This window comes from Pleurodeles waltl, chromosome 7 (genome assembly GCF_031143425.1).
Source record: "Pleurodeles waltl isolate 20211129_DDA chromosome 7, aPleWal1.hap1.20221129, whole genome shotgun sequence".
In the NCBI taxonomy this organism is placed as follows: domain Eukaryota; kingdom Metazoa; phylum Chordata; class Amphibia; order Caudata; family Salamandridae; genus Pleurodeles; species Pleurodeles waltl.
Window position 1 is genome coordinate 1,061,222,828 of NC_090446.1, and position 21,811 is coordinate 1,061,244,638.

At 48.0% G+C, this 21,811-nt stretch overlaps 1 protein-coding gene across 1 annotated transcript in view; it reads right to left on the minus strand.

Moving 5' to 3' along the window:
• SUZ12 (SUZ12 polycomb repressive complex 2 subunit) overlaps positions 1-21,811 on the minus strand; it is a 628,949-nt gene that overhangs the window by 392,602 nt on the left and 214,536 nt on the right. Inside the window, exon 8 of the mRNA XM_069199996.1 lies at positions 19,304-19,406. Coding sequence (XP_069056097.1) covers positions 19,304-19,406 — 103 coding nt within the window. The remainder of the gene's footprint in view (positions 1-19,303; positions 19,407-21,811) is intronic.

Genomic DNA, 21,811 nt, shown 5'->3' on the forward strand with positions numbered 1-21,811 from the left:
GGTGAAACGGAGAACCTATCGACAGGTGAGGTCTGTGCATCCACCATTGTAGTGATTGAAAAGCCGCTGCTGGTAGTCGTACTCTGTCGTCCCAGCGACCAGTCTTTTGGCTCCAGTTGCTCTCTAATGCCTCCTGAAGGGGCCTCATGTGTAGCCTGGCGTTCGGGACAATGAAGATGCATGAAGCCATGGAGCCCAGAAGCGATGTCACCTGACGAGCAGTAGGTGCATCGGCTTTTAATAGTTGTTGACACTTCCGTGGATCGATAAGTCGTTCCTCCGAAGGATACACTCTTTGGAGCTCTGTGTTTAGTATAGCTCCCAGGTAGTGGAGGTTTTGTGTTGGAATCAAGGTTGACTTGTTGTGGTTGATTTGAAGACCTAGAGACTCGAAAGTTCTTAGTACAATGTCTCGATGTTTTCTCGCCTGATCCGGAGAGGAAGCCTTCAATAACCAGTCGTCCAGGTAGGGGTAGACGAATATTTTTTGTCTTCGAAGATGTGCCGCTACCACTGCTACACATTTTGAAAAGACTCGGGGTGCAGACTTCAGGCCGAATGGTAGGACTCTGAATTGGTAGTGCTGTGACGCTATTTGGAAACGTAAGAATTTCCGATGTTTGGATGCTATTGGGATGTGAAAATATGCATCCTGTAGGTCGATGGAGCACATCCAGTCTCCCTGATGCAGTTGCGGAACAATCTGGTGAAGGGCTAGCATCCTGAACTTCTGTTTTCTTATGTACTTGTTCAGGAGCCGTAAGTCCAGAATTGGCCTGAAGATGCCCTGTTGACCCTTTTTCGCCACCAGAAAGTAACAGGAGTACACCCCTTTTCCTCTTTGTGCTGGTGGAACCTTTTCTACAGCTTTCTTTTGTAGGAGTGCAAGAACTTCCTTGCGTAGCAGGCTGAGATGAGAAGGAAAACATCTTGCTGGTGGCAAGTGTGGAGGAGGTTTTTTTAAAAGAAGAGAATAGCCATGTTCGACAATATTGAGCACCCATTTGTCTTTTGTGATGGAGTGCCACTCGTGAAGATGATGCGTAATACTTCCCCCCACCGGAGTGGTGCACAGTGCTGAGGGAAGCAATGCTTCATTGCTTTGTTGGTGTCTTTGCTGTAGACTGTTGAGGTCTACTTGCCCCTCGGTCTCTTGTGGGTCTACGCGCCTGAAACAGGGGACGCCCCTGTCGTTGCTGTGGCCTCTGAGACCAGTGAGGGGTTTGAACCCTCTGATGGAATGGGCGTCTGTCGTACGGCCTGTACCTCCGCCTGAAGTCTTTCTTACGTTCCAGGCCCACTGCCCTCATAGTGTCCACCTCTGTTTTCATTCGGGCCATCTCTTCATCCGCGTGGGTACCGAACAACGAATTCCCGCTGAATGGGAGGTTTAAAATACGTTGTTGTGCTTCCTGCTTCAGACCAGTGAGCCGTAGCCAGGAAGACCTCCTAGCGCAGATTCCGTGCGCATACCCATGCGCAGCCAAATCCGCCCCGTCCGCCGCCGCGCTGATGACCTGGTTAGATACTAGGCCCCCTTCCTGCAAGATTTCCTGGAAGTCCTGTCTATCTTCCCTGGGCAACTTCTCTGTAAATCTGTGGAGTGAGTCCCACAGAGAGCGGTCATATCTGCCCAGAAGTGCTGAGGCGCTGGAGACCTTCATAGCAGATGCCGCCGTACCGCACATCTTTCTCCCCAGGGAGTCTAGGTGTCTGCTCTCCTTATCCGGGGGGACTGTGGAAGATGATGCCACAGAGTGTGTTTTTCTGGCTGCGGCTAAGATAACAGAGTCCGGTGGCGGATCCTTCCGCAGGAATAAAGGATCTTGCTCCGGAGCTTTGTACTTCTTTTGAATCCTAGCCGGGGCAGACTTGAGTGGCTGGAGTAAGAAAGGTGTCCATAGTAGGTTGCAGCAAACCCGGTACTAGTGGCAGCAGTTTTCTCGAGACTGATCTGTGTTGTAGAGTCTCAAAGATAACTGAGGATGAGGTGGCCGGCTCCGGTACCTCAATATTTAGTTTCTGCGCTCCCCTTAAAAGAACCTCATTAAAAGTGGTGATATCATCCACCGGTGAGATCCTAGCAGGTGGAGAATCTGTCAGTGTGGGGGAGTAGCGCCCAACAGACGATCCTGAAGAAGACCAAGATGGTGATCTTCTGTGTGGTGTTCGCGACCTGGTTCTCCTTCGGGAACGAGACCTGCTACGAGAAGCTGTAGCAGAGTGTGCAGGTCTTGTGGTCGGCTGACGAGGAGCAGAACGAGCCCGTCCTGCTCTAGCTGTAGGCGATGGCGTTCTAGGTAATGAGGCAGTAGGAGAATACATCCTAGAGTATTGGGAATCCGGGGATGCTGCCGGTCTATTCAGGCTCTCTAACCATCTAGGTGATAGAGTGATGGGAGAAACATGCCCCGATGAGCCCACTCTGGAATGGGATGATGCACTCCGTATAGAGACCACCGGTGAGGGAGCTTTATCCGCTGGCTCTACTGCCTGTGACACAGCTGAAGGTTGTGTCGACGTCGATTGCATCCTCGACGTCGAAAGATGCGATGGCTCGGCTGTTCTCGACGTCGAAGGTCTTGATGTCGAAAGCCTTGACGTTGAATGTCTCGACGCCGAGCGTCGATCACGGGATCTGGACCTACTCGCCGTCGTGTGTCTCGACGTTGAGTGGCGAGTGGTCGACGGCGGATGTTCATGCCGTCGTGGCGATTTTGACGTCTTGTCCTTCGACGCCAAGGGGCGAGACGTTCTCGACGGCGAACGGGAGCGCCGGAGATGGCTCAACGCCGAACGGCGGCCTGCCGTCGACGGAGATGTACCCCTGTGCTGTCCATGCTTCGACGCTTTGTCCCTCGACGTCGGTCTGGTCACCGTCGACGGCGATCTATGCCGGTGAGACGGTGGCAACGATGACGTTGATGGAGAACAAACAGGCACAATCCTACCTGTCGACGTCGATCTGGCCATTCCTTCTGTTGGAGGCCTGGGAAGTGAAGAGGATGTTGACATTTTCCTCTCCTGAAGCCCATGCAGCCTGATTTTCTCTCTGTCTTTGAGAGTCCTCCTTGACATCTTCTTACAATACTTGCAGGTGTCAGGACAGTGACTCTGTGGCAGGCAGACAATACACAGAGAGTGTGGGTCTGACTGGGCTTTCTTCTTCCCACAAGAAGGACATTTTACAAAAAGAGATGGCATTTTCTGTCAGAAAAGACTGCCAAACTCAGACAAAAGATGTTATCTGTCGAGTAAACAGGAAAAACACTATTTTTAGGGATTTTTCTGAAGAAAAACTGAGAGCTCAATGCTCCAGGATCCTCTCAGAAGAAGCCGGAAAAAAGAACTGACCTAACTGTGAACCAACTGTCACCTTCCCTTCACCCCTGAGGCATGGTGGGATACTGGAGGTGCTCAGGGTCTTAAAGGCACGGTGCCAAAGTTTTTATGGTTCTCCTGTGTTAACCTGCATGCAGACTATTGGCTAAGAATGCTTCATTGTTTTTCAATGTGGTTTTTTCTATTTTTCTCTGCTATTTACTGCTGTTTACTTCCCTAAGTCCAGTTTTTGGGGCTTAGGTAGATATTTATGATCTATTGTGATTTTATAATATGAAAAAAAAAAAAAAAAATGAAAAAAAAACTTGCATAGAAAAAGCATTTTAGCCTATTTATGATTATAGCCTGCATTGCTGTTTTACACATGATAATATGTATGTATTTTATATATATATGCTCCGGGGTCCCCGCACAAGGGCGGGAATATTCAATGTTTATGACTTTGATGAGGATACCCCTGGAAGAGAACACTATTTCTAAAATATACTTTGATACGTTAGGAAGACAAAGTCTTATAGCTTCAAAAACATGTGAACTAACATATGCCTGAGAAATTTTTGATCTCATAGTTGTCTGCTCTTCCTCAGAAGTAATATCGCTCTTGTGCACTAACCTGTAGCTGCATCTCCGTGAACTTGTGCATTGAATTTTAATGCTTCTAATACGGCTGGAGTGGCACACTATATATATATTTTTTAATTTTATATTTGTTTTTAAAGGGGCTGGGTCTGGATTTGTTTCTGTTTTTCAGACTGTACCTGAAGTGATTCTGTCTTTCATACAATCCTTGTTTTCCAGCATTTTTGGAGGACTCCCTCTTGTGTTATTCCTTTTGTATTGATCACTATTTTGGCTCTATTTTTGACGTTCCACAACAAGGCCAAATCGTGATGAACTGCCACAGGCCGTTCTGTGTCATGAACATATGGTCCATCACTTTGGTCCAGTACTTTGAAGCGTCCTTATTACAGGAACTGAATGAGAAATTAACTTTATCTTTCCGGCACAAATGGTTTCGGGAGTTTACAGCCTGTGTTTCATTGTCTGTTGTGCACTTTCAATCAATCAAAGAAATTTATAGAGCGCGCTACTCACCCGTGAGGGTCTCAAGGCGCTAGGGCAGGGCGCAGGGGTTGGGGAGGGAGGAGGGTTTACTGTTCGAATAGCCATGTCTTGAGGTTTTTTTTTCTGAAAAGCAGGTGGTTTTGGGTTTTGCGAAGATTGGTGGGGAGGGAGTTCCAGGTCTTGGGGGCGAGGTAGGAGAAGGAATGGTTTCTTACCTGTAACTCCAGTTCTCTCGTAGGGGTATTTCCATGATAGTCATAAGCATTGAATAGTTCCGCGCGCCTGCGGGGACCCCGGAGCACTGATGTGAAGTATATTCTTAAGTGCAAACACCAGCCGTTTAAAGAAAAGGTCTGTCAAAAAACACTTAAGAATAACATTGTGCAGCCTATGTGAACAGCTACACAGGCCAAATTGTTGAAAAGAAAATCAATAGTAGTGTAAATTCATGTTCAAACACCTATTTATTCTAGAAATGTAATAACAAATACATTCTCATACTTTATTTACACCTCTGATGAGAATAAAACAATGCAGGGCAGTGTAGCCCATAGGCTGCCATTATACAGAATGTAAATAGAGCTGTGCCTTTAAGAAAAGTAAAGTCTTCCTGTTTCCCATCATGCACAGCAAAAGGCAGTTGCCTCAGTTCTTTTTTGGAGGCTATTACCTGACATGAAGAAAAAACAAAACATTTGTTGGAGTACCCACCTCCATAATATTCATGTTCTATGTCAACTCCACCGGGGAGGAGGGAAGGTTGCTTATGACTATCATGGAAATACCCCTACGAGAGAACTGGAGTTACAGGTAAGAAACCATTCCTTCTCTCGTAGGGGATTTCCATGTATAGTCATAAGCATTGAATAGAGTAGCAAGCCCATCCCCATAGCCGCGGTGGAGTCGATATAAGAATACTGAGAAAAACATGAATCATGCAAACAAATTCTTGAGCAAAGCCTGTCCAACCTGAGCATCTGCCCTAGCGTCTGTATCAAGGCAGTAATGCTTAGTAAAGGTATGGACCGACCTCCAAGTGGCAGCCTTGCATATTTCTGCCAAAGGGACATTTCTCATCAAGGCTACAGTAGCTGCTTTCCCTCTGGTCGAGTGGGCTTTTGGTCTACCACCAAGGGATTTGTTTGCTAACTGATAACATAACATTATACATGAAACAATCCACCTGGATAAAGATTGTTTAGATGTGCCCAAACCTGTTCTGATTGGGCCATAGTTAATAAAAAAGCTGTTGTGATTTTCGTAAGCTTTTTGTCCTGTCCAAGTAAAATTTCAATACTCTCTTTACATCCAGAGAGTGCAGAGTTCTCTCAGCAGGAGTAGCTGGATTCTGAAAGAAAGTCGGTAATGAAATTGTTTGGTTCACATGGAAGTCGGAGACTACCTTAGGTAGAAATTTTGGATGAGTTCTCATTACCACTTTTGCAGAATGAAAAACCGTGTAGGGTTCCTGAGCGCAAAGGGCCTGGATTTCGCTGACCCTACGCGCTGAAGTGATTGCCACCAGAAAAGCAGCTTTCCATGTGAGATGCTGCAGCGATGCCTTGTGTATCGGCTCGAATGGCGGCAGCATCAGACGTGATAAGACAACGTTCAGTTCCCATGGAGGAGAAGGCTTTCTAATGGGAGGAAAAACCTTTTTTAAACCTTCTAGGAAATCCTTAATAATCGGAATCCGAAAAAAGGAAGTTTGTGAAGGACTCTTTCTGTATGCTGTTATCGCCGCCAAGTGAACTTTTATTGACGACAGTTGTAAGCCCGATTTTGCCAAACTTAACAAGTATGGTAAGATAGATTGTTCTCCACAAGAAACCGGGTCAATGTTGTTGTGTAAACACCAAATGCAGAATCTCTTCCACTTGCTTGCATAGGCTGATCGTGTGGAAGGGCGTTTTGCTTCCCTCAGAATTTCCATACAGTCCTGAGGTAAGTTCAAATGCCCATATTGCACTAGCTCAGGAGCCATGCTGCCAAACTCAACGATGAGGGGTTGGGATGAGATATCTGCCCTCTGAACTTCGTGAGAAGGTCCGGGCGATATGGTAGCCTGATGTGTGGTTTGAGTGACCGGTGAAGAAGGTCTGGGAACCACCACTGGCGTGGCCACTCCGGAGCAATTAGGATCATTTTGGTCTGAGCATTGGACAGCTTCTGGAGAACTGCCGGAATCAGGGGAAGCGGTGGAAAGGCGTAAAGAAATGCCCCTGACCAGCTTATCCATAGGGCATTCCCCAGTGTCCCTGGATGGTAATATCTGGAGGCGAAGTTTTGGCATTTTTTGTTTTCTGGGGTTGCGAATAGGTCTGTAGAAGGGGTACCCCAGAGTGCGAAAATGGAATGAACGACGTCGTTGTGTAGTACCCATTCGTGGTTCTCGCTTATTACCCGACTGAGGGCATCCGCTTGAACATTCTGGATGCCGGGCAGGTGAGTTGCCACTAGCGACAGGTTCCTGGCTAGAAGCCAATGCCAGATTGTCTGGGCCTCTCTGGATAAAATTCTGGACCTGGTGCCTCCTTGTTTGTTCACGTAGTACATAGTGGCCACGTTGTCTGTCTGAAGAAGGAGAGTTTCCGTTCTCAGAGAGGGAAGGAAGGCTTTGAGCGCAAGGTGGACTGCGCGAAGTTCCAGCAGGTTGATGTGATAGAGACTCTCTTTCTGTGACCACTCGCCTTGGACTCGAAGATGTTCCATGTGCGCCCCCCATCCGAGCAGTGACGCATCTGTTACGATGGTTTGAGATGGAGGTCGTTGTTGGAACGGAATCCCCACCAAGAGATTGCTGGGCAAACACCACCACTTGAGGGATTGTAGGGTGTGAGGAGACAGCAGGACTTTGATCTCCCAATCGTCCCTCAGTTGACACCACTGATCCTCTAGATTTTCCTGCAATGGTCTCATATGGAGACGAGCATTGGGAACCAGATGGATACAAGACGCCATCGAGCCCAGTAGAGAAGCTATTATTCTTGCAGTGGCTTGAGGTCTTTCCTGCAGTTGTTTGCACTTTTGGAGAATCGATAACCGTCGTTCCTCCGAAGGAAACACCTTTCCTAGCTTGGTATCTACAATGGCCCCTAAGTAATGCAACCTCTGAACAGGTGTTGCTGTTGATTTCAGAAGATTGACTTGAAGACCAGGTTTTTGTAGCAGTTGTAGAGTCCATTCGAAATGCTGCTGTGCCTCGAGATAGCTGGAGGCCTTTATGAGCCAATCGTCTAGATAGGGATAGACGAATATTCGCTGTTTCCTCAAGTGGGCGGCTACTACCGCCATGCATTTGGAAAAAGTCCTTGGTGCTGATTTTAGGCCGAACGGTAGAACTGCAAATTGGTAATGGCGTTTTCCGACAGTGAACCTTAGGAATTTTCGATGTTTCTTGGCTACTGGGATATGGAAGTAAGCGTCGCAAAGATCTATCGCACATAGCCAGTCGCCCTGACGTAAATGTGGGTAAATTTGGTGTAAGGCTAACATCCTGAATTTTTCTTTGCGAATCCATTTGTTTGCTGTCCTCAGATCTAAGATGGGACGAAACTCTTGTTTGTCTTTTTTCTGTACAAGGAAATATCTCGAATAAATCCCCTTCCCATGTTGGCTGATGGGAACGGGTTCTATGGCTCTTTTTTGCAATAGGATATTGACCTCTAACTGCAGAGCTTCGAGATGGTGGTTGGCTGTTTTGGGTGGAACAGATGGTGGAGAACTGGTGAATCTGAGAGCGTAACCATGTCTCACAATATTCAATACCCAGGCGTCTGTTGTGATGCGTAGCCACTCGTCTAGATGATTTGAGATACTTCCCCCTACCGGAGTGGGTAACGGAGGAGGGGGAAGCAAAGATTCAGGGCCTAGAAGTGGGAGTTTGTCGAGGTGTCTGGGTCTGAGGTGTTGAACGACCCCTTGTCGACTTTCTGGAGAAGCCCCTCTGATGCTGCTGCTGCTGCTGTTGCTGAGGGCGTGAAGACGACCAATGTGGAGCCTGATACCTGTGGGTGAACAGTCTTCTTTGATATGGGCGGAATCCCTTTCGCTGTTCTTTAGGTCGCTCTATGCCTACCGCTTTTAAGGTATCCAGCTCCGACTTCATTCTGGCCATCTCATCATCGGCATGAGAGCCGAATAAAGTGGAGCCTGAGAAAGGCAGGTTCTGTATCCTCTGCTGTGCTTCGGGTTTAAGCGATGTAAGCCGCAGCCATGCATGTCTCCTGAGCGCTATACCATGAGCATAGTTATGTGCGGATAGAGTTGAAGCATCTGCCGCAGCACTTATGATCTGGTTAGAAACCATTGCTCCCTCGCTCACGACCTCTAGGAAATCTTCCCTTTTGTCCCTAGGGAGATGCTCTGAGAACTGTAGTATAGAGTCCCAGAGGGATCGATCATATCTCCCTAATAAAGCAGTGGCACTGGCTGCTTTCATGGTGATAGATGCCGTCGAGCATACTTTTCTTCCTGCAGCATCGATCTTTCTGCTTTCTTTGTCTGGGGGAGCAGAGGAAGACGGTGACGTCGAATGCGATTTCTTCGCTGCCACTATAACTACCGAGTCTGGTACTGGGTCCGACCTCAAGAATAGAGGATCTTGCTCTGGTGGACGGTACTTTTTAATGAGTCTGGAAGGAGCAGACTTTGTTGTAGCCGGCGTGAGAAAAATGTCCATTGCCGGTTCAATAAGACCCGGAACCAGTGGAAGTAAAGGTCGTGAAGATGTCCTTTGATGCAAGGTCTCAAAGATTACTGATGTCGATTGGGCTGGAGCTGCTAGCGGGATATTCAGCTTGGTTGCCCCTCTCACTAAGACCTCCTGAAATGTGTTGACATCATCTATGGGAGACACTCTTGGGGATGGTGAGTCTGATAAGGTTGGAGAGTAGTCTCGTGTGGACGATGAAGAATGTCCATGATGTGATTGACGACGGTGCCTTGAGGTAGATGTACGTCTCGAGGAATAACCAGAACGCCCTGCAGATCGCGTTGGAGTCCTCGGAACAGGTTCTGGAGGAGGCGCCGGAAGAGGAGCCGTAGGTGTTACCGGCGTCTGTGGTAAAGGCGACTGCCTTTGTGAGAGCTGTGGTGATGCTGGAAGTAGGATAAGCGAGGCCGAGGATTCTGAGGTTGTATAAACCCTTCTAGGCCTCTTAGATGGTCTTCTCGACGTCGAAGCACTCCTCGACGTTGAACTGCGGTGACGCCGAGTGCCTCTAGACGTCGACTCGTCTCGCCGCTGAGAACCTCTCGACGACGAACCTCGACGTCGGTGCAGTGACGGTGAACGCCTCCGACGGCGAACACTCTCTCTCGACGGCGATCTCCCTCGCCGTGTCGACGGCGAGCCCGACTCGGATCTCCTTGGCGTGGACTGTGTTCGCCGTGTCGACGGCGACCCAGATCCTCTCGACGTCGGGTGTCTTCGCCGCCTCGACGGCGAAATAGCTGTCGACGGCGAACGATGTCGTTTTCTCGCCGGCGAAGCACTCCTCGACGGCGAACATGTTGGCGCCGTTCCCTGCTTCGACGTCGACGCTCTCGACGTCGTCGGAGATCTATGTCGTTTTTCAGCAGGTCTGGAAGGAGTCATGGAGGAAACAGGTTGAGCCCTGGTAGAAGTCTGACCTTCTCCTCGCTCTGTAGTGGAATGGCCACTTTTTCTCCTGTCCTCTTTCGCCTGGAGTCGGATCTTCTCTCTGTCACGAAGGGTTCTTCTAGAGAAGGTTTTACAGATGTCACACGACTCCGGTTTGTGGCTGGATGGAAGACAAATTATACAGACCCTATGTGAATCTGTTTTAGCCTTCTTTCTTCCACAAGAAGGACATTTATCAAAAAGTGAAGGCATTTCTAACTAGAAAAACCTCAAAATTCTGTCCGAATTTAACAGAAATCAGTAGAAAATGATCACTCAAAGGTAAAAACGTCGAGTGAAAATGAAATTCAGAAGATATTTCAATGAATTTCTGTCACAAAAGCTTTTGTGGGGTAGAGCTCAATGCTTCAGGGTCCTGTCAGCAGGAGCCGGAAAAAAGAACTGAGGCAACTGCCTTTTGCTGTGCATGATGGGAAACAGGAAGACTTTACTTTTCTTAAAGGCACAGCTCTATTTACATTCTGTATAATGGCAGCCTATGGGCTACACTGCCCTGCATTGTTTTATTCTCATCAGAGGTGTAAATAAAGTATGAGAATGTATTTGTTATTACATTTCTAGAATAAATAGGTGTTTGAACATGAATTTACACTACTATTGATTTTCTTTTCAACAATTTGGCCTGTGTAGCTGTTCACATAGGCTGCACAATGTTATTCTTAAGTGTTTTTTGACAGACCTTTTCTTTAAACGGCTGGTGTTTGCACTTAAGAATATACTTCACATCAGTGCTCCGGGGTCCCCGCAGGCGCGCGGAACTATTCAATGCTTATGACTATACATGGAAATCCCCTACGAGAGAAGGACCTGCCTCCGGTGGTGTTGCATTGGATGCGGGGGATCGTGGCTAGTGCGAGGTCGGCGGATCGGAGGTGGCATGTGGAAGTTCACTCTTTAGTTGAGGTAGGCTGGGCCGGTGTTGTGGAGGGATTTGTGTGCGTGGATGAGGATCTTGAAGGTGATCCTCTTGTCTATGGGGAGCAAGTGAAGGGATTTGAGGTGTGGTGTGATGTGTTCGTGGCGGGGGAGGTTCAGGATGAGACGAGCAGCTGTGTTCTGGATTCTTTGGAGTTTGCGTTTGAGTGTGGTGCCGGCATAGAGGGCGGTACCGTAGTCTAGCCTGCTGCCGATGAGTGCGTGGCTGTTGGTCTTCCTGGTTTCTGTGGGAATCCATTTGAAGGTTTTTTTCAGCGTGCAGAGTGTGCGGAAACAGGAGGAGGTGACTGCGTTGATTTGTTGGGTCATGAAGAGGGAGGTGTCTGGGATGATGCCGAGGTTGCATGCGTGGTTTGCGGGGTGGGTGCGGGGCCTAGGGTGGTGGGCCATCAGGAGTCGTCCCATATGGTTTTGTTGGGGCCGATGATGATGATTTCGGTTTTGTTGGAGTTGAGCTTGAGGTGATTTGTTGTCATCCAGGTGGCGAGGAGTGCAGCGTGGAGATCGGTTTTGGCGGTGGTGGGGTTACGGTTGGGGGAGATAATGAGTTGGGTGTCGTCTGCGTAGGATAGGATGGTGATTCTGTGCGGTCGGAGGATGTTGGCGAGAGGGGTCATGTAAATGTTGGAGAGTGGGGCTGAGGGAGGACCCTTGGGGGACTCCGCAGACGATTTTGGTAGCAGTAGGGTGGGAGGCGGACTTTTTGGGTTCTATCTGTGAGGAATGAGGTGAGCCAGTCTAGGGCTTTGCAACGAATTCCTGTGTTGTGGAGGCGTGTATGGAGTCTGTGGTGGCAGACAGTGTCAAAGGCCGCGGAGAGGTCTAAGAGGATGAGTGCGACTGTCTCGCCCTTGTCGACTCTTGTTCTGATGTAATCAGTACATGCGATGAGGGTGGTTTCTGTGCTGTGGTTCTTAAGGAACCCGGATTGAGAGGGGTTGAGAGTGTTGTTTTCCTCAAGGAAGTGGGATAGGCGGGTGTTGACTAGTTTCTCTGCGACCTTGGCGGGGAAAGGCAGGAGATAGATGGGGCGGTAGTTGGAGAGGTCTTCGGGGTCGGCTTTGGGCTTTTTTTTTTTTTTTTTTTTAATTTTTTTTAAGGAGTGCGGTGATATATGCGTGCTTCCAGAAGGTGGCGGTGTCGAATGAGGTGTTGATTATGTCGCGGAGTAAGGGGGCAATGATTGGGCTGGCTTTGTTGAAAATGCGATGGGGGCAGGGGTCGGAGGGGGTTCCGGAGTGGATGGAATTCATGGTTATTTCAGTTTCTTCGTCGGTGGTTGGGGTCCAGGTGGTAAGTAGGTTTGGGGGGGTGGGTCTGAGTTGGATGGGTGAGAGGCGTGTGTGGTATGAAGCTGTTGTGAATGTCCAGGATTTTGTGGTGGAAGTGGTTGAAGAAGGGAGTCGCAGAGGTTTTGTGTGTGGGAGGTCTATGTTGCTGGCTTTGGGTTTGGATAGCTCTTTAATGATGGTAAAGAGTTCTTTGCTGTTTTGGGAGTTGTTGTCAATGTTTTCCTTGTAGTGAGCTCTTTTGGTGGTGCGTATGAGTTGGTGGTGGGTGCGAACGGAGTTTTTGAGGGTGGAGAAGATGGTTGTTGAGGGTTCTTGTCACCAGGCTTTCTCCGCCTGTCGGCATTTGCTCTTGGAGCTCAGTGGTGAACCTTGGGGCGTTCTTGATGTTGCAGGGGGTGACTTTTTTTCTGAGGGGGCTAGTGTGTCTGCGCAGGTCATGATCCATTTAGAGAGGTTGTGGGTCGCGGTGTTAGGGTCGTCATTGTGGGTGGGGGGGGGGGGGGGGGGGTATGCGTCAGTTGGGAGTTCAGGCGTTGAGCAGGGATCTTGTCCCACATGCAGTAAGGTGTGGTGTGTTGGTGGTAGTGCATGGGGGGTTTGGCGAAGGAGAAGTGGACGCAGTGGTGGTCTGTCCAGGGGAGTTCGGGGGTGTGGGTGTAGGTTATGTGTTGGCTTGAGGTGAAGATTGCTTCAAGTGTGTGTCCTGCTGCGTGGGTGGGTGCTGTGACCAGTTGTTTGAGTCCTAGATTGGCGAGGTTGTCTAGGAGGAAGGAGGAGTTGTGGTCTTGAAGGTTTTCCAGGTGAAAGTTGAAATCACCGAGGAGGATATAGTTTGTGGAGGTGAGGGCGTGCGTGGCGATGGTGTCACAGAAGGCGGGCGTGGTCCTGGGGCTCTGTAGATTAGTGTACCTCTGAGGGTGGTGGTGTTGTTGATGTGGATTAGGAAGTGCATGTGTTCTGCGCTATCGACGGTGTCTTGGGAGTTTGTGGTGACTTTAATGGTGTCTTTGTGCAGGATGGCGATGCCACCTCCTGGTTTAAGGCAGTCTTTGCGTTGGAGTTTATATCTCATAGGGGTGGCTGTGGCTATTTCGGGTTCTGAGGAGTGGTTTGTACAGGTTTCCGTGAGGAAGATGATGTCTGGCGAGTGTGATGTGATGAGATCCCAGAGTTCTATGGCATGTTTGTGTAGGAAGCGGGTGTTTAGGACCAGGCAGTTGAGATGGTCTTGGTGGGAGTTGTTGTTGTGCCGTAGGATGGTGTTGTGGGATGTGGTGGTGTTGTGGGGTGCGTTCAGGTTGGGAGGTGTTTAGTGGGGGCATGGGGGGGGGGGTCGGTTGGTGGGCGCGGGGGTGTGCGGGTGTTTATTGCATTGAGGTATTTGTGTTTGGCGGGGCGCTGGGGTTGCTGTGGGGTGCGTGGGGTGTAGAACAGGAGAAGTGGCAGGTGTTGCAGGTGAAGGACCCTGTGTGTGTTTGTGTGGGGCTGGATTGGGTGCAGGTGGGGCCAGGTCCAGGGTTGAGGGAGTGGAGGGTGAGAGGGGGGTAACGTGCCAGCGGCGTGTCTGCGCAGCGGCCGCCATTAAGAGGGTGGGGTGGGAGGGTGGAGCAGCTGGGAGGGGGCCAATGGGTGTGCGCAGGGGAGGCAGCAGCAGGGGAGCAGATCGGCCGGGCCAGAGGGCAGAAATAAACAGGCGAGAGATGAGAGCGACGCCAGAGGTGAGCACGGAGGGGGGGAAGGGGGCAGCAGAAAGCGCGGAGTGCGTAGCGCAGAGAGGAGAGGCAAAAAACACAGCAAGCAAAAAGAGTAAAAGCTAAAGAGAGAAATCTGGCATCTATAACCACATATGAAAAGGGATAAAAGGCATACAACGGAATGTAAGGAATTTCAGTAAAACACACAATGCTGACTTATACAGTCGTTGGAGATCGGAGAGGCCTACCACTAGGCACCAGGGATGAGGCGCAGGAGGATGCCTGCGGGTGGAGGAGGGCCTCGAACTGCTGTCCAGGCGGCAGTCAGACGGATCAGGGGGATGGGGGCAGGCTGGTGGAGCCAAGTGGACTCCTGGCCAGAACCAGTGCGCACTAGATGAATCTGCTAGTGCATCCTTTGTGAGTGCATTTGCAGTGTTGTCTTATGTTGCCACAGGATGCTTATTATCTGTCGCCCTTGTCATTTTGGATGGATGCTACTGCTCTGGATTCTATGGCATCAGGCTCCTCTTCTGCGGCTGCACCCTGGCACCGATGCCTTCTGTCTGGGATGCTACTGACCATGTTGATTCCTTGGAACTTGCTCTTCAGGCCTCTGTGGACCTGTCTGGGGATACGGGTTCCTGCCAGGACCTCAATGACTGTATTAACATGGTACACATTTCAGGGATACCGGCCTGCACTTCCGGTACCTCCTAGACTGAGTCGGCTCTTTGCTTTTAAATTTGTTTTATTCATTTTTTATTTTCTAAATGGCTTTTAGTGTCAGATTGGAATATTGAATTATCGTTTTATGTACTGTAACTTCATTATATTCCTTTTATTGTTAATATATTCCTTTAGAGTAGTCTCCTTTCTAATCAAGGGAAGGGTGTTGTATCCCCCAAGTTAGGTCTCCATTTTAGATTCACATTTTTGGATTGACATCTTATTCTAATGGAGACTTGTCACGAAGTTTCCTACTAACATGACAATGTGCTACACACACATTTATTCTTGGTAGGCGCTGCTGCCCTGTAGTCTGCACATTCAGTCTAGAGACAATCAAAATGCAATGCCCTGGTTTCTCTTTCTGTGCTAGTTGGGAGACATCCCATTTGAGCTAGACAAACCAAAGGAGCTGTTCAGAACCTCTGTCACAATGCGATAGGAAAAGTGTTATATAAACAGCATCCGTGCTACACTCATTGACAGGAGCACTTCACGCCTGATAACATGGAACAGATGTGAACTGTAACTAAGATGCATCACTGCTGACGCCTACCTCCATCCTGCAAAGGAAGATAACCTTGACATTTAGATCAGCTTCCTGAAACCTAAGACCAAGGTATTAGGGTTAGACTATTCCAACTGATCTGCTACAGGGTACTCCCTCCATGCTCTCTCTAGTATAATATTAGATACAGATAGGAGCTAGGTAACATTAATAACAATTAACATGGCTAAACCTTTTATAATAATGCTGACTACAGTAACATCTCATTGTTCTAAAAATCCCAGCTCATGCTTTCTTTGCAAGATTTCAATAAAAGTTTGAAAATACATTTTCATATCTTTCTTGTGTTCACCTAAGGCATGCAAGAATGACCAATTGAAAGGGTTAGATCTGTTTATGCGAATCCTTAGAAACAAGTGTCATGTTCGAGGTTACCAATATCTATTAATGTGGTCAGTTTAGGGGTTTTGATGTGGCACTGTGAGCTATGCGAAACAAAACAAACAAATAACTATGTACACTAAGTCTCTATATTGTTAAGTTCTTGTTAATACACAGTCCTACTAAATATTTAGGAACCATATAACAGGATAACCTGAGAGAAAAAAAAATGATCTCCAATGTTAATGAGGCAACAAAAACTCTGAAATTTAACAGTTAAGTGCTACAGTTAATTTTCATGTCCTATAAGTATGCCAGGGGTCACCTAGACTAATCGAGGTGGATACCAGTTACACCTTAGTCAATGAACAGTTACAATGCATTAGAGATGCTAGGATGGATCTTGCACTAATGATCAAGTAAAAGTAGCAAAGAGGGCCTGAGTCGGTGCCCAGTAGCCTAACACAAGTAACTGAGGAAAAGGGGAACTTGCGCCCCCCCCCCAACCTCCATCACTAGCCGGCAAAGTCCGGCAGACTCCTCCCAGCGCCTAGAGACCCATTGGGGTGACAAGTTTGCGCTCTACAAATCTCTGTGATTGGTTGATTAAGTGACAAAGGAAAGACAGGACATCTTGTGATCCAGAGTTGAAAACTGGAGATTGACAGGGAAGGGAAATCTCCAGGAAAGCATGAGAAACATCGGCCTTTCCCAACTGATTTCACACCCCACACACCAAGCAGGACACACACTTCATTCAATCTACACAGCTAGAAACAGAGTCCGCTATAGCCTTGTCACCAAACTCACCTGGATAGACCACAATATTGTTCTTGTCACCATTACTGGTCACTGATCACCACCAGCCCCCACCCCCCCCAGCTCCTCATACCACAACTGGAACAGAGTGACAGACTTAACGGACAGACTACCTCAGCAGCTCCAAGCCTGCCAAAGCAACTAACTTCGAACAGGCCGTCCAGACTTTTTCCACCTGGCTCACCAACTGCGCTGACAGTCGCCCCCATTAAACCCACCTAAACCAGCAATGGCACCAAATCACCAGCTAGAATACTATGGAATTCAGGGCCATCAAAAGCAACTACAAGCAACTGGAAAGATGATGGTGCACCAGCACAGACCCCACAGATCGAACAGACTAAGTTAGCCCTTAAGAAGTACAACCAAAACCTCCAGGACACAAAAAGACGCCCTGACGAACCAAATCCAAGTTAGCGCCAATCACACCTACCAACTCTTCAAAATCAGAGTACTCCTGTCCTTCAGCCACCATAAACAGGTTCCATCCTTCCCAGGAACTGCTGGGTGGACTGCTTCAACTGAAAAATGTTTACCATCTACAGAATTTTCGAACCCAAACACACCGTCTCAGACAACCTTCTTACACCCACTGATACCATGCACAGTCACCCACTCACCGCCTGGAACCCATTCACCACACAGCAACCATCATGTCCTCCACTAGAAATGCAGAAATCAGTAGAGAACTTACCACTATCCTCAACGCATCCATCACCAGTCACCTTCCCCAAGGCCTGGAAACACACAGTGGTTAGTCCAATCCTCAAGAAACCCTCCCTCGACACCAGTCAACTGAAGAACTACTGCTCCATTTAGCTGCTCCCGTTCCCCGCTGAAGTCCTCAAGGCGGCCATTAACCACCGGCTCACCAAACACCTTGAAAAACCTTCTGGATCCCTTTCAATCCGGTTTCTGGGACAACCACAGCATCAAGACCGCCCCGATTGCAGTCTCCAATGAGATGAGAACCCTCGTTGACTGGGATGAAACAGCTGCCCTGATCCTCCTGGACCTCTCAGCCGCATTCAACACCGTATCCCACCACACCCTCATCAAAAGACTCTACCACATCGGCATCCACGGAAACTCCCTCAAATGGATCGCACCTTCCTCACTGGATGCACCTTGAGAATCCACCACTAACCCTTCTCATTGAAGCCCAAGGACATCTGCAGCATCCCCACAAGGCTCATCCCTCAGCCACACTCTGTTCAACACCTACATGATAACCCTGGCAGACTGTCAGATTCCACAGTCTCAACATCTTAACCTATGCAGATGAGAGCCATCTCATCCTCTCACTCACCGAAGACTCCACCACTAGAACCAACTTTTACAATGCTCTGACAAGTGTAGCAGACTGGATGAGGACAAACTGCCTGAAGCTCAACACGAGCAAGACAAAAGTAATGATCTTCGGGAGAAACTCCTCCCTGTGGTATGACACCTGGTGGCCTGCCCAACTCAGACTTACACCCACAGACCAAAACCCTAACCGCTGCATCCTTCTGGACAGCAACCTCACTATGAAGCAGAAGATCAATGCATTCTCCTCTGCATGATTCAACACCCTTAGCAATCTCTGAAAAATCTTCAGATAGATCCCCATATCAACAGTACGAAAACCATCACCCAGGAGCTCATCACTAGCCGGCTGGACCATGGAAGCGCCCTCTATGCACAACCACTATCCAACTTCTTAGACTCCCGACCCTACCGAACTCAGCAGCCAGGCTCGTTCTCAACCTCCCAAAACATACTCATATCACCCTCACCTCAGGAGCATCCACTGGCTCCCCATCCTGAAAAGATGTCAGTGCAAGATGCTGACTCACGCCTACAAAGCCCGTCACAACCTGGGACCAGCATACATCAACCACAGCCTCAAGCTTCCAGCAACCCTTCAGACATCCGCACTCCACCCATCTCACTCTCGCATGCAGTCCCCAGATCCCCCGAAGCCACAGTAGATGCTATTCCTTCTCCTACCTCGAGGCAAAGACCTGGAACCATCTATCCCTCCACCAGGGTACAGCACCCTCCCCTGCGGAACTCAGAAAGGGACTCAAGATTTGGCTCTTCGACTGAGGCCAGCCAGATCCTCAGCACCAGGTCCTCACAAGTGATTAGTAGTGCTCTACAAGTTCTGTTTGATAGACATAATGATGGCTAGCTCTTAACACCCAAAATATGAGCGGGTGAGAAGTTCAGTGTGACAACTAAAGTTTGCCAAACATGCAAGTCTTCATCATTACCGTTTTCTAAGGAAAACTGAAGGAAGAGGAAAGGCTACTTGATTTGCAGAGTAAAAGTCTAGATAACACGCAAGATACTAGTGAACAACAAGATACTATGTGCAATGATACATCCAGGTGCAAGAAACAAACTTGCCAGGTAAAATTTACTGAGGTTAATTCAGCATAGCAAAACGCCAACTTCTGAATCAAGATAGTATAAGCTCCAAAGACTGGCAAGGTGGCAATTTTGACAGTCTTAATGAATCTCCAACAAATTAGGGCAGTGGTTCATGTTTTAACTAACTAAACACCTTCTTGCAAGGGCATCAGTGTTACACATCAATTTGGAAAACAAATGTGGGTTAGTGTCATGATCTGGGTGCTTATTTGCTAGTTGCTGTCAAACGAGAGCATGGCTGTTCACCCAAAAAGAGAATCAAAAAGCCATGTACAAGCAACTGATCAGTGGCAAGGTACCAATCTACCTGAAGATATTGGAAAAGACAGACTACCCACAAAGCCGTGCAGAATTCAAGAGGATAGTAGAAGAAGAATTGATTACACAACATACAATTACAATTCAGGCTTCAATGGCTGTTATGTAAATGCTTACGCACCTCTGGATGATTTACCTGTTTTTGTCAAATACAGTCATTTGAGCTATAAATGTTTTTTCGCCATCATCCCGGTGTGAAGAATTTCTCTTCTTTCTTGCTGGAAGCTCCTCTGTAAAATCTACATCAGAAAGACATTTCATATTGTTGTTCTCCGTTATTCATTAATCATGATACACAAAACATTTTTCAAATTGTGATATCAGATAGCATTAAGATTCCTGGAAACACGTACAGATAGAAGATTTTTTAATAATTAGATTTCACACACTTTTAGAAGACTTTCATTTACCTGTAGTCTCATAGTGTAATTTTGAGGTCATATATACTTTACTCTAGTCAGGCACCGATTCCTTTCTCTAGAATATTCCCCAGACAGGAGCTGGAACTTTTTGAGTAAACCCCTAGCGCGCCAGTAAGTCCCTGTGGCATCATCCTCAACGCAAGTGATATGCACACTGCCTATATAAGCACCATCCTAGCGGGCTGACCACAGTTCTTGACTGTTCTCAGCAAAAGCACAAAGGCAAGCTGAGGAGAAGTGACTAGTGTTCTAAAGTGAGGTACTGAAAGATCTGTAAGTGAGAAGACATTTTGCAGAACGGGGAGGATGGGAGGTTCGGTAAGGATTTTGTAGATAGACTCTCTACTAGACAAGGCATTATCAAAAGAAAGTAACTTATCTGACAGACTTCTAGCTGCAGATTTCTTACCTTAGAACAGATACCAAAGCAATCTCTCCACGGAAGTGGGTCTGCAGACTGTTTTAAACTAAGTCTCCGTAGACCGAACTGGCAAAATGCTAATCTCACCAGACCTGAATGTCGAGACAGTAGTATCAGCAAACTTATGCAGTGAAGCCCACATGTGTTTGGGACTCCTCTAGCCAACACAGTGGTCGCAGCTATAGCCCAGGTGGAGGGAGCTCTTAAGCCCTCAGGGGGGTTTGTTGGCCATTGCGCAGCAGATCTTAATGCAGAGGATGATCCATTCAGAGATGATTCTCTTAGGAATTGCTTTCCCTTTCTTTGACTCTACAATTCCAACAAAGAATAGATTGTCCACTTGGAATTCTTTTGCACAATCAACATGGAACAATAACACTCAGGCAAGGTAATGATTTCCCAACGTGAAAAGGTGTGAATACTGTTGGCAAAAAGGATGCCTGAGGTCTAAGAACCTCAGGGAAGAATGAAGTGTAGGGTGGATTAACTGAAAGCACACGCAATTTGCTTACCCCGTTAGAAGATGTTATTAACACAAGGAAGACAGTTTTGATCATTAGGAGCCATAGAGGGCAGCTGTGCATCAGCTCAAAAGGGTAACTCATGAGGAAGGGGAGAACTGAATTTAAGTCCCACTTGGGCATAACAAAGGGGGTTGCCAAAAAACACATGCTGCAAACCTTTCAGGAACCTAGTCACAACAGGTGACTTAAACAGAATGGTTGATCCAGCGGCCTAAGAAAAGCCAAAATGGTGGAGAGATTTCCTTCAACCATGTCCAAATCTAAGCCTTGCCGGGTCACGGATAGAACAAAAAGGTGAACTTCACACAAGGGTGCAGACAGATCAATTGATTCAGATGCATACCAAGCTACACATTTCTACATCAGCAGGAGCAGACAGTTTTGGTCGGATGATCAAATGGCCACTAGAATGACAATGCATACTTCATGATGGAGATCGAACACCTTCAACTGTCATACCTCAATGTACACGCATGAAGTTGGAGAGTGGACAAGTTCAGGTGCAGTACCCTATCTTGTTGCTGCGACAAAAGAGGGCAGCCTGGCTGGAGGACAGATGCCCAGGACTTCTGGATACCACACACACTGTGCCCGGCAAGAGCCACTCAGATGGCTTGAGCCCGTCGATCTTGACCTTCTTGAGAACTCTGGATAGGAGTAGTGTCCGTGGATTTGGCATATAGGAGTCCTGAACTCCTTACAAGACAAAATGAGCCTCCGAGCTAGAGCTACCTAGGAAAATTCAACTTGTTGAACTGCTGGCATTGCATATTCTCAGCGGTGGCAAATAGAACCAAGTTTCTCCCCAATCTCAAAAGATATGTTGCACTACCTGAAGACTCCATTTGTGATCTGCTAGGCATTGATGGCTGAGTTTGTCTGCTTTGACGTTTAAACAGCCTGCCAGGTGTTGAGTCACTATGAATATGTCCTGATGTTCCAGCCATGTCCAAAGATGCAGAGCCTCTGGACATAGGGTCCATGACCCCACCCTGCCCTTCTTGTTGCAATACCACATGGCAGTGGTGTTGACTGAAAACCTGAACTAGTCTTACCTTGGAAGAAAAGCATTCAAGGCCAATGGGATTGCTCTCAGTTCCAACAGATTGATGTGGAGATTAAATTCTGCCAGAAATCACAGTCCTCTGAACTCCACCACTCCCAGGTGGCCACCTTAGCCCAGAAGAGGCACGTCTGTCACTATTATGAGCTTGGGGTGGAGAAGAGAGTGACATCGGCCACTGACCCTGTTGCAGTCCGTGATCCACCACTGTAGG